Source organism: Mobula birostris, chromosome 4 (assembly GCF_030028105.1).
Source record: "Mobula birostris isolate sMobBir1 chromosome 4, sMobBir1.hap1, whole genome shotgun sequence".
NCBI classification, from domain to species: domain Eukaryota; kingdom Metazoa; phylum Chordata; class Chondrichthyes; order Myliobatiformes; family Myliobatidae; genus Mobula; species Mobula birostris.
In genome coordinates this window covers 10,421,675-10,434,415 of record NC_092373.1, presented here as the reverse complement: position 1 = coordinate 10,434,415, position 12,741 = coordinate 10,421,675, and the positions used below count along the sequence as shown (strand labels likewise).

At 42.2% G+C, this 12,741-nt stretch overlaps 1 protein-coding gene across 1 annotated transcript in view; it reads left to right on the top strand.

Annotated features, from left to right (window-relative positions):
- LOC140196976 (vomeronasal type-2 receptor 1-like) overlaps positions 1-12,741 on the top strand; it is a 53,033-nt gene that overhangs the window by 26,964 nt on the left and 13,328 nt on the right. Inside the window, exons 6-7 of the mRNA XM_072256912.1 lie at positions 9,258-9,381; positions 9,467-10,370. Coding sequence (XP_072113013.1) covers positions 9,258-9,381; positions 9,467-10,370 — 1,028 coding nt within the window. The remainder of the gene's footprint in view (positions 1-9,257; positions 9,382-9,466; positions 10,371-12,741) is intronic.

Here is a 12,741-nt window from a genome sequence, read left to right as displayed (position 1 = left end):
GAGTGTGATGCAGGGAGCAGGACTAAGGAGGGTAGAATAAAGGATAAGACGTGATTGACTGGCGATCCTGCCTCGATGAGCCAAATATCCTAATTCTTCTCCTATGTCTTCTGGCCTCTCGAAAACAAAAATTTTCTAAACATATTAGCCCTGCCTTTTATTCTGCCAAGAGGGTAGTAACTCTCTACTTTCAACATTTTACTTTTGAAAGCCTTGCTAATAAGATTACCCTCAGCAATAACGATACTTTCTGCACAGAAAGGATCTTTATTTATAAAAAGCCTTTATTTGCAGAGTTTATAAGCATGTGAGTTCATACAAGCGAATACCGGACTGCAGACCGTCTAGGGTTTTCTGATCCTCCATGTAGGTCAATGAAGAGAAACGGTAATACACGGGAGAAATAGTTTATTCTTGCCAGTCGTACCTGGTGTTCCTAGTGTTATGTCCATGTGTCCGATGTGGGATCCTTTACATTCAGGACTGTTGATTTCTATGAGATTTCACTACCAGTGACTCCCTAGATCTACAATCTTATCGTTTTCCTCATTAGATCAATCTGTGATACAGCAATTTATTTGGTAAAAAGGTTATCTGACATCCAATGGGAAGTGGATGTAACCCAGGGATGCAATCAACATGCTTTCTGTGTGTTTCAAACAGATTTCTGCCTGAGGTGACTTCCATTATTCTCACCAACTGAGACTAACTCAAATTGATCTAACCAGGTCACCAAAAGAGCGTGCAGAGCCGAACAGATCGCAGGTGCTAACAAGCTATATCTTAGGTATAGAGCAACCTCACTCTCATGAGATACATTACCGGCCTGTTTTTCTCAATCTACCTGCATGTTAAGATTTTCCATGACTACCATAACGTTGCTCTTTTGACTCGCCTTTTCTCTTTCATGTTGTAACCTGTGGTCGATCTCCCAGCCACTGTTGCGAGGCCTATATATAAATACCATCAACGTCCTTTCAACCTTGCAGTTTCTTAACTCAACCCACAATGATTCAAAATTTTGCAATCCTATGTCAAATCTTTCTACTGATTTGATGCCATTCTTTACCAGTGGAGCCACACCACCCCGTCTGCCTACCTACTAACCCTCTGATATAACGTGTAAACGTGTACATTCAGTTCCCAACTACAACCATCTTTCAGCCACGATTCAGTGATCGCCACAATATCATACCTGGCCAACTGCAATACTGCAACAAGATCATCCATTGTATTTCTTATATTATTGGCATTCAGGCACATAAACTTGATTGCAGTATTTGCTATCCTTTCTGATTCTGCATCTCTAATGATCTGATACTCAGTCTGTTGGCTGCAACTAAACCCCATCACCTGCCTGCCCTTCCTGGCAGTCTGACTGCATGCCATCTTTCCTTCTTTAACATCTATCCTGTCCCTTCACTGTGATTCCATTGGAACTTCGAAAATCACTAGCACGTGGCAGGGGTAACAATATTGAGATCACAACTCTGGAGGTCCTGTCCTTAAACATAGCACATAACATCCTAAAATCTCTTTGCGGGACCTCGTAATGCCTCCTACGCATGTCATTGGTGCCGGCGTGGACTACAAACTGCCTTCTTACTGTCACATATTAACGCGCCTTTGAGTCCATCCTAGATATTCCTGACTCCGGCACCTGGGAGGGAATATACAACGTAGTAATCCCCTTCTCGGCACAGAATCGCCTTGTGAGTGTTAAACCAACGAACTACAGCTCTGTTATTCAACACCCACAACTTCAAAACTAAAGACAAAGTCTCATTGCCGAAGATATCCACTGTAGCTTTTGTCTGTTAGGTGCGTCCCTGAATGTTATACAAAGCGGTATATCTGTTGTTGCCATCCACGACCACAGCGCCGTTCTACACTGTCTGCCTATCTTCTTTTCGCCTCCTGCAGCTTGAGTACAGTTCAATCTCTGTCTTGCCTAGCAATCCCCGAGCCTCCAGAATGACACGTTGCTAATCCAGTTCCAGCTCTAACCCGTTAAAGTGTTCTTTTGGAAGGTGTAGCTGGATCAAATATTTGCATGTGTAGCTCCGAGGGATATTGAAGATCTCCCTGCTTTCCCCAGGTTCCGTAATAGTGGAATTCCTCTACCTTGCTTGGCATCCCCAGTGCTATAAATGTGCAATATGAAAGAAAGAATAAATAAAATAGAAAATATCTAGCTATGGCCAACACCTCTCCTACCCGAAACCTCGAATCAGCAGAAAGATCAAGTCTTCTGATCCAAAGAGCAAGAAACACAAAGACTTGCTCTTTTGCCACATACGATATAAAACTTTCCACTAAAACAGTGACTACCTCACACACTGCCCGGTCTTCTTACGCCTAACTTTTCTTTATTATTCTTGAATGTTGCCAAGTGGCTCATTATCCGCAATCTAATGTCTCCTCGAGAAGTATGGCGCGCAGTAGTGCCGACAAGAAGCGTCCTTCTTGTAATGTCAGCAACGTTCTATTCATGTTCCCATATCCCAGGCATATCACAATTTTTATATTGCGCCGAAGTAGAAGAAAGCTATACCGCATTTCCCGTCGTGCTAGTGCTTAACCGGGCCGTCACAAAGGTGCACATAAAGCTATAACTTCGAATTTTCCAAAAACATATATAGTGCATGAGAATTACGACACAAAGTACAGACGTTCAAATAAGACGGCCGATGATCAGATCCGAATTTGAGTTCTAATGTAAATAAAAATATTGTACTGCAGATTTCAGCAGTAGGTAAGAGGTTGGAAGGTATTCTAAGGACCTGATATATAAATATATGGAGACACATGGAATAATTAGAGATAGTCTTCATGGCTTTGTGCGTGGGATATTAAAGAGTTGTTCGATAATGTTACCAGCAAAGCTGTCGAAGGCAAGACAGCGGACGTTGCCAGCAGGTACCTTAGCAAGCCTTTTGACAGGGTCCCGCATGAGAGTTACGTTAAGAAGATTTAGTAATGCGGCGTTCAAGATGAGATAAAAAAAAATTAATTCAGGAAGCAACCATGCAGTTGAATTAAATGATTGTCCCTCTTACCGCATATCTGTGTGCCGTATTAGTCGGTGTTGGACCAGTTGTTGCCCGTTATGTATATCTAACATGTGCAGGATAATGTGGTAAACTGGATCAGCAAAGTCTGGAAAACTCTAAGATTGGTGTTGCCCATCCTCTGGTCCCACCCACCCCCCCACTTGTCTTTCTCCCTGGACGTCCTGTCCCATGATCTTCTCATATTCCTTTTGCAAATCACCTGTCCAGGTCTTGGCTCCATCCCTCCCCTTCCTGTCTTCTATCGTTTTGGATCTCCCCCTCCCCCTCCCACTTTCATATCTCTTACTAGCTCTTCTTTCAGTTAGTCCTGACAAAGGATCTCGGCCCAAAACGTCGAATGTACCCCTTCCTAGAGATGCTGTCTGGCCTGCTGCGTTCACCAGCAACTTTGATGTGTGTAGATTGGTGTTGTAGTGGATAGCGAGGGAGACTGTTAAGTATTGCAGGGGGATATAGACCAGCCGCAAAAATAGGGTGAAAACTGGCAGATTGAATTTAATGCAAACTACTATGAGGTGTTGCATTGTTGGGAGACTAACTAGGGTATGAATTACTGGGTGAGTTGTTGGGGCCCGAGGAGTGTGGTACAACAAATATATACGGGAATACAGAACCTTGATTCATTGAAAGAGAGTCAAATGTAGACAGGGTTCTAAAAATGTTTGGCATATTGACCTTCATAAATTAGCCCTTGAGTCCAGGAGTTGGAATGTTATGCAGAAATTCTATTAGATGTTGAAATGTTCTTATTTGCACTGTTTCTGCACATTGAATAATGTACATGCAGTTAAGATGCAAATAAGTTTGACAGAGTACAGAGAAAATTTACAAGAATGTTGCGAGGAGCTGAGAAACAAGATCGTACAGAAATGTTGAATGGGTTAGGACTTTCTTCACTGGAACAGTATAATTAACGAAATGAAGAGGAGCGTTTGACAGCTTTTCGACACGCTTTTCGCCAGTACTCAATAGAATTTAGAAGTATGCTTGGGCATCTCATTGAAAGCTAACGAATTTTGAAAGGATTGGAAAGTATGGATATGCAGATGAAGCTTCCTATGGTGGAAGTATCCAGAACTAGAGGGCACATAATCAAAATTGAGGGTGCAAACTTCAGAAAAGATGCAAGATGGTTTTCACTAAGCCAGAGAGTGGTGAATCTGCGGAACGCTCTGCTACAGCCTGCGATGGATGTGAAGTCCATGGCTATATCTAATGGGGAAGGTGATTGTTTCCTGATTGGTCAGGGCATCAAAGGATATGGCGCGAAGACTAGTGCATGGGGTTCAATGGGATCCGGGATCAGCTATGAAGAAAGAGTGGAGCTGACGCGAGGAGGAATGGCCTTATTATGATCCAATGTCTTATGGTCTTGTGGTCTACGAATGTGTAGTCCTGAGAACGTTATACAGAATATTGAGAGGTGTAGATATGCTAAGTAAAAGTATAATTTATTTAACATATGTGGAGTAGTGGGAGACAGAGTAGGAAGGCTTTGGATCGAGAGGCTTTGGCGAGCAGAGGCTGAAGGACGAGCTTCACTCCACGTATGATAAGATCGGGTAAGTTCCTTTAATTAATTTAATTACCTCAGGAGTAGGTAATGAGGGGCAGCAGTTACGGCAGCTGAGTGCTCTGTTTGCAGTACGTGGGAAGTCAGGACGAACACAATCGTCACTAATGACTACACCTGTAAAAGGTGCATCCAGCTGCAGCTCCTGACAAACCGAATTGGGGAACTGGAGCTGGAGCTGGATGAACTTCTGATCATTCGTGAGGCAGAGGCAGAAATAAACAGGGGTTACAGGGAGATAGTCATCCCTAAGAGTCAAGAGACAGGTAGCTGGGTGACAGCCAGGAGAGAGAAAGGGAACAAACAGAATGAGCAGAGCACCCCGTGGCCGTTCCCACCAATAATAAGTATATCATATTCGATACTGTTGATGGGGATGGCCTACCAGGGACAAGTTGCAGTGGTTGCGTCTCTGGCACTGAGACGGGACACACAGCTCAGAAGGGAAGGAGGGAAAAGAGGAGAGCAGTAGCGATAGGGGGTTCAATAGTTAGGGGGACAGATAAGAGGTTCTGTGGAAGAGATCGAGAATCCCGGATGGTCCGTTGCCTCCCTGGTGCGAGGGTCCGCGATATCTGGGATCGAGTTCTCAGTATTCTCAAGAGGGAGGGTGAGCAGCTGGATTCCGTGGTCCATGTAAGGACCAATGACGTGGTTTGGAAGAGTGAGGAGGTCCTGAAAGGTGAGTTCAGAGAGTTAGGCGCCAAGTTAAAGGACAGGAACTCCACGATAGCAATCTCAGGATTCCTACTAGTGCCACGTGCAGGCGGGTTTAGAAATAGTAAGATAACGTAGATCAACACGTGGCCGAAGGTATGGTGCAGATTTATAGATAATTGTGCGGTTTTCCAGGGAAGGTGGGACCCGTTCCGGCAGGACGGTTTACATTTGAGCTGGAGGGGAACAAATATTCTTGCAGGTAGCAGTGGATTTAACCTAGATACAAGGGAGAAGGGAAATCAGAGTGTAGGAACAGATGTAGGGGAGAAGGAAGAGAAAGAAAATAGTAAGGATGTTTGCACCGTTAGTGATAAACAGAGAATGAGAGGTGGAAATGTTCTTAAATACATTTTTTAATGCTAGGAGCATTGTAAGAAAGGTGGATGAGCTTAAAGCATGGATTGATACCTGAAAGTGTGATGTGGTAGCTATTAGTGAAACATGGTTGTAAGAAGGGTGTGATTGGCAACTAAATATTCCTGAATTTCCTTGTTTCAGGTGTGTTAGAATCGGAGGGACAAGAGGGTGAGGTGTTGCATTGCTTGTCATAGAAAATATTACAGCTGTGCTCCGGCAGGATAGATTAGGGAGCTCGTCTAGGGAGGCTATTTCCGTGGAATTGAGGAATGGCAAAGGTGTGTCAACACTTATAGGGGTGTATTATAGACCACTTAATGGGGAGCGAGAATTGGAGGAGCAAATTTGTAAAGAGATAGCAGATATTTGCAGTAAGCACAAGGTTGTGATTGTGGGAGATTTTAATTTTCCACACATAGACTGGGAAGCCCATACTGTAAAGGGGCTGGATGGTTTGGAGTTTGTAAAATGTGTGCAGGATAGTTTTTTTTTTTTTTTTTGCAGCAATAGATAGAGGTACCAACTAGAGAAGGGGCAGTGTTAGATCTCCTGTTATGGAATGAGATAGGGCCGGTGACGGAGGTATGTGTTGGGGAGCACTTCGGATCCAGTGATCACAATGCCATTAATTTCAATACAAATATGGAGAAGGATAGGTCTGGACCCAGGTTTGAGATTTTTGATTGGAGGAAGGCTAAATTAGAGGAGATGCGAAAGGATTTAGAAGGAGTGAATTGGAACAGTTTGTTTTATGGGAAGGATGGAATAGAGAAATGGAGGTCATGTAAAGGTGAAATTTTCAGGGTACAGATTCTTTATGGTCATGTTAGGTTGAAAGTAAAGATTAAAAGTTTGAGTGAGTCATGGCGATCAAGGCATATTAGAAATCTGGTTCAGAAAAAGCGAGATATCTACAATAAATATAAGCAGCATGGAGCAAATGAGGGGCTCGAGGAACATAAAGAATGTAAAAAGAATCTTAAGGAAGAAAATACAAAAACTAAAAGAAGATACGAGGTTGCTTTGGCAAGTAAGGTGCTGAGGATGTTCTATGAGTCTGTGGCCAGTGCTATCATGTTTGCTGTTGTGTGCTGGGGCAGTAGGCTGAGGATAGCAGCCACCAACAGAATCAGCAAACTCCGTCATAAAGCCAGTGATGTTGTGGTGATGGAACTGGACTGTCTGACGCTGGTGTCTGAAAAGAGGATGCTGTCCAAGTTGCATGCCATCTTGGACAATGTCTCCCATCCACTACATAATGTGCCGGTTGGGAACAGGAGTACATCAGCCAGAAACTCATTCCTCCAAGTTGCAACTCTGAGCGTCATAGGAAGTCATTCCTGCCTGTGGCCATTAAACTTTACAACTCCTCCCTTGGAGGGTCAGACACTCTGAGCCAATAGGCTAGTCTTGGACTTATTTCCATCTGGCATAATTTACATATTATTATTTAATTATTTATGGTTTTATATTGCTATATTTATACTTTGTTCTTGGTTGGTGCAACTATAACGAAACCCAATTTCCCTTGTGATTAATAAAGTGTGTCTATCTATCTATCTATCTAGCTAAATCCAAAGCGTATCTACAGTTATACTAATAGCAAAAGGATAGTAAGGGATAAAATTGGTCCCTTAGAAAATCAGAGTGATCAGCAATGTGTGGAACCAAAAGAGATGGGGAAGATTTTGAACGATTTGTTTTCTTCGGTATTCACTAAGGAGAAGGATATTGAATTGTGTAAGGTAAGGGAAATAGGTGGGGAAGTTATCGAAACTATGATGACGAAAGAAGAGGAAGTACTGGCGCTTTTAAGCAATATAAAAGTGGATAAGTCTCAGGGTCATGACAGGATATTCCCTAGGACATTGTGGGAAGTTAGTGTAGAAATAGTAGGGGTCTGACAGAAATATGTCAAATGTCATTAGAAACGTGGATGGTGCCGCAGGATTGGCGTATTGCTCACGTTGTTCCATTGTTTACAAAAAAAGGTTCTACGAGTAAACCTAGCAATTATCGACCTGTGAGTTTGACGTCACTGATGGGTGCATTGATGGAAAGTATTCTTAGAGATGGTATATATAGTTATCTGGATAGGCAGGGTCTGATTAGGAACAGTCAACATGGATTTCTGCGTGGAAGGTCATGTTTGACAAATCTTATTGAATTTTTTGAAGAGGTTACTAGGAAAGTTGGCAAGGGTAAAACGGTGGATGTTGGACTTCAGTAAGGCCCTTGACAAGGTTCCACACGGAAGGTTAGTTACGAAGGTTCAATTGTTAGGTATTTATATTGAAGTAGTAAAATGGATTCAGCAGTGCTGGATGGGAGACGCTAGAGAGTGGTGGTGGATAACTCTTTGTTAGATTGGAGGCCGGTGTCTAGTAGTGTGCCTCAGTCTGGGTCCAATGTTGTTTGTCATATATATTAATGATATGGATGATGGGGTGGTAAATTGGATTAGTAAGTATGCAGATGATACTGAGATAGGTGGCGTTGTGGATAAGGAAGTAGGTTTTCAAAGCTTGCAGAGAGATTTAGGCCAGTTAGAAGAGTGGGCTGAAAGATGGCAAATGGAGTTTAATGCTGATAAATGTGAGGTGCTACATTTTAGTAGGACTAATCAAAATAGGGCATACATGGTAAATAGTATGGTATTGAAGAATGCAGTAGAACAGAATGATCTAGGAATAATGGTGCATAGTTCCCTGAAGGTGGAATCTCATGTAGATAGGGTGGTGAAGAAAGCTTTTGGTATGCCACCCTTTATAAATCAGAGCATTGAGTGTTGGAGTTGGGATGTAATGCTAAAATTGTGCAAGGCATGGTAAGGCCAAATTTGGAGTATTTTGTACAGTTCTAGTCAGCGAATTATAGGAAAGATGTCAACAAAATAGAGAGTACAGAGAAGATTTACAAGAATGTTACATGGGTTTCAGCACCTAAGTTACAGAGAAAGGTTGAACAAGTTGGGTCTTTATTCTTTGAAGCGTAAAAGGTTGAGGGGGGACTTGATGTTTAAAATTACGAGGGGATAGGTAGAGTTGACCTGGATAGGCTTTTTCCATTGAGAGTGGGGGAGATTCAAACAAGAGGAAATAAGTTGAGAGTTAGGGGGCAAAAGTTTAGAGGCAACATGAGGGGGTACTTCTTTACCCAGAGAGTTGTAGCTGTGTGGAAGGAGATTCCAGCAGAAGTGGTAGAGGCAGGTTCGATATTGTCATTTAAAGTAAAATTGGATAGCTATATGGATAGGAAAGGAATCGAGGGTTATGGGCTGAGTGCAGGTCGGTGGGACAAAGTGAATGTAAGCATTCGGCACAGACTAGAAGGGCTGAGACGACCTGTTTCCGTGCTGTAATTTTTATATGGTTGTATGATTATAATTATTTTCATCGCATGTTCACTGGACATTTAATTTACTTTTCCTTCTCAACCATAGTTTTATGGTAATCTGTCAGCTGTTCCGCATGATCGACAAAGTGCATTTACACATCCCATTGTTACAATCAGAATGTTTTCTGTTGCCTCAGATCCCGCGAGCAGTTTGCTCAGAACCCTGTCTTCCTGGATCAAGGAAAGTCAGCCGGCAGGGGCAGCCGATGTGTTGTTTTGATTGTGCAGAGTGCGCCGATGGTGAGATCAGCAATGTCACTGGTAAGTGCTGAGATTTGACAGTAATGTTTCTCTCACTTACGCAGTTCCGCATTCACACTCATTTCTTATAAAATGATCATTCCAGATTCTACTGATTGCTTCACGTGTCCATCGGAATACTGGTCAAATCATGCAAAAACTCTTTGCGTTCTCAAGAACGTTGAATTTCTTTCCCTTGGAGAAGTTTTGGGGTTTGTATTAGTGACGCTTACTCTGGTAGGAATATGCTGTACATTGGTCACCGTTGTGATTTTTTACCGGTACAGAGAAACTCCCATGGTTAAAGCGAACAACTCCGAGCTCAGTTTCCTGTTGCTCCTCGCAATCCTGCTTTGCTTCTTTTGCTCGCTCGCCTTCATTGGAGAGCCATCCCGCTGGACTTGCATATTGCGCCGAACGGCTTTCGGAGTTCTTTTCGTTCTTTGCATTTCCTGCATTTTGGCCAAAACCATTCTTGTCGTGGTCGCCTTTAACGCAACTTCTCCTAACAGCAGCGTGATGAACTGGTTCGGAGTAGCGCAGCAGCGCCTGGGCATCTTCGTCCTTACATCTATGCAATGTGTAGTTTGCTTGGTCTGGATAAGTGTGTCACCTCCCTACCCCCTGAAAAACATGAAACATTACAGAGATATAATTATTCTGGAATGTGACGTGGGCTCGTTGACTGCCTTTTACTTAATGTCGGCCTACATTGCTCTGTTATCGATTGTGTGCTTAGTGCTCGCATTCCTTGCCCGGAAACTCCCGGATAGTTTCAACGATGCCAAATACATCACCTTCAGCATGCTGATCTTTTGCGCTGTTTGGATAACTTTTATTCCAGCTTATGTGAGCTCTCCGGGAAAGTACACAGTGGCTGTAGAAGTGTTTGCTATTTGGGCATCGAGCTTCGGTATACTTGTCTGCATTTTTGTACCGAAATGTTACATAATCTTATTGAAACCGGAGCGTAACACAAAGAAACTGGTGATGGCTAAAGGGGATGCCTTGTAACTACGTCCGTCCTTTTTCAATATTTCATCCGTGCTTGTTGTCCTCATCCATTGAAGTTAATTTTGAATTTTTTTCTGATATGTCGACAGTTGAATTTTGTGATTTATGGACTCAAGTGTTTTAAGTTTATTTAGAATTCGCTGTGAATTAATTATATTCGGTTGTGCGAACGTTTATGAGAGAGTATGGACAACAGCTAATGTAATGTCTCACTTCTAATTATGGTTACCTCATAATTAACTTGTGCTGGTCGAAAGTTACCTGCCAGTACAAATCTCAATGTAACCCCCAGACTTGCTCAGCTCGCGTTCGTCTCGGGGAAGCAGCCTTCGGCCTCGCCAAACTAGGTAATCACGTTTGTGTGGATGCTGTGTAATGTACCCTTAGTTACAAACCCACTGCACAAGATATCGAACAGTACACCATATACAATTAGATGATAAACTTTATGAATCTTAATTCGAATATAGAGTTAGTATGAAAATAAACAAACAAAAATAAAAGGGCCCACAGTTAAAGTCTCAAAATACGTTGGAGCTCACGCACCAGGTATTCCTCCACAAACGACCTCTGTCGAAAAGTCACCGACCTCTGGATTCCCGTTCGGAGCCCACTCTGTCAAGCGCCCTACTGTATCTCTACGTTCGCGTTTCCTCTCTTCTTCCCCATCGCGCCTTCTGGAAAAAAGCCCGCGAAACCAACAGGTTTCAGACGCACAAGCAAGAATAACATCTCTCCATTGGCTAGCCGCTGAATTCCGAAGTCCAGTTATCTGGTCATAACCCAAACATTTCTGCTACAGAGAACCATTACCTCAGCAGTTAACATTACAGAGAAGCTATTGCAGTACCCTTTGGAGTTAACATTACATGAAGCCACTACATCAATTTTACGCAAAACGTATTATTTCCTTCAGTGTATTTCAACCCTAGGGAAGTGTGAAATTGCAATGCCTTTATTCAAATTTATTACTGAATTCCATGAATACCATATTCATTAGGTGTTTCTTCAACGGCTGCTGCCGTAGAAGGTTAAGACTAGAAGGTTATTAAATAATTATCAAATATGTATCTGAAAACACTTGTGTTCAAACGCAATGGACAGTTCATATCGACGGAGAACATTTTGAGTGCATGTAATAAAGTCCACGTACAATACTTCCTGTGCTGTAGTGGTGACATTAGTCTGATTATTAAGAGTTCTCGAGGCCTAGTGGTCTAAAGAAAATAGTTTTGAAACAGATGGTTTTGGATTCAGTGGATACGTCGGTTAATATCTTCCAAAATAATGTAGATTCATAAAAAAGTTTCTGCAGATATTAAATGTAAAGCAAATATTTAAGAGCCCAGAGAAACCAAAGACAGGGAACTACCAATCTGCTGCTTTGACGCAAATAGGTGGGAATATGCTGGAACGCATCCTAAAGTCAGTAATTTCGAAATATGAATAAACATTAATATGTCTGTGTGAAGTCAATATGGGTTTATGAAGAATGTGAATGTCTGGCTATGCGTATATGCTCTTTGCCTGGCGAAGAATATGGCGAAAAGATTACATGTGTTTCAGAATAGTGATATTTTATACTCTACTTAGTAATCGATCGGTGTGTAATGACAAAATAATATTGTTAATATTCACAGGTGTGGTAATATCTGCTGCAATAAGCATCACATTTAAAAACGATTATCTGCTGTGATCCGTCATGTAGCAAGCTTGGATTAAAATTTGCAATTAATGGGTCCCACTTAGGTTGTTATGCTGTGACTAATGGAATACCACAGGAATTAGTGATTACAAATATTTCGAATTTTCCACGGATGCTGCCCGACCTGCTGAGTTCCTCCAGCGTGCAGTGAGTGTTGCTTTGACCCCAGCATCTGCAGATTATTTTATGTTAACAAATATTTTGGTTTGGTTCTGTATCAAAAATTTAGTATAGGAACTGTAACACTTCCAAAATATTTTGGGGTCACCCAGCACTGAAATGGGCCATTTGGCTTAACTTCACCGAGCCAACTGAGATTCGTATCTAAGCTCATCGAATCTGCCTGTGTTTTGCCCCTGTGCTACGAAACCTTTCCTTTCAATGTCCCTGTGCAGGTGCATTGATAACACAAAGCTGAATACTGTGAATAATAAGCATTACAGGCATTTGTGGAAAGGAAGAAACAGTTGATAGTTTGAGGTCAAATCTTTGCATTATGACTGGTTAAACCCACGACAGCCCAGCATGTGAACAGTTTCTTTTATTTTCACTCCATCCGTATATATCAGACACCCACCAATAATAGGAACTATTTTTAAATCCATCATTTTGGATAGTAACATCCAATATGTAGTGACGACTACGGGATGAGACCATAGTTT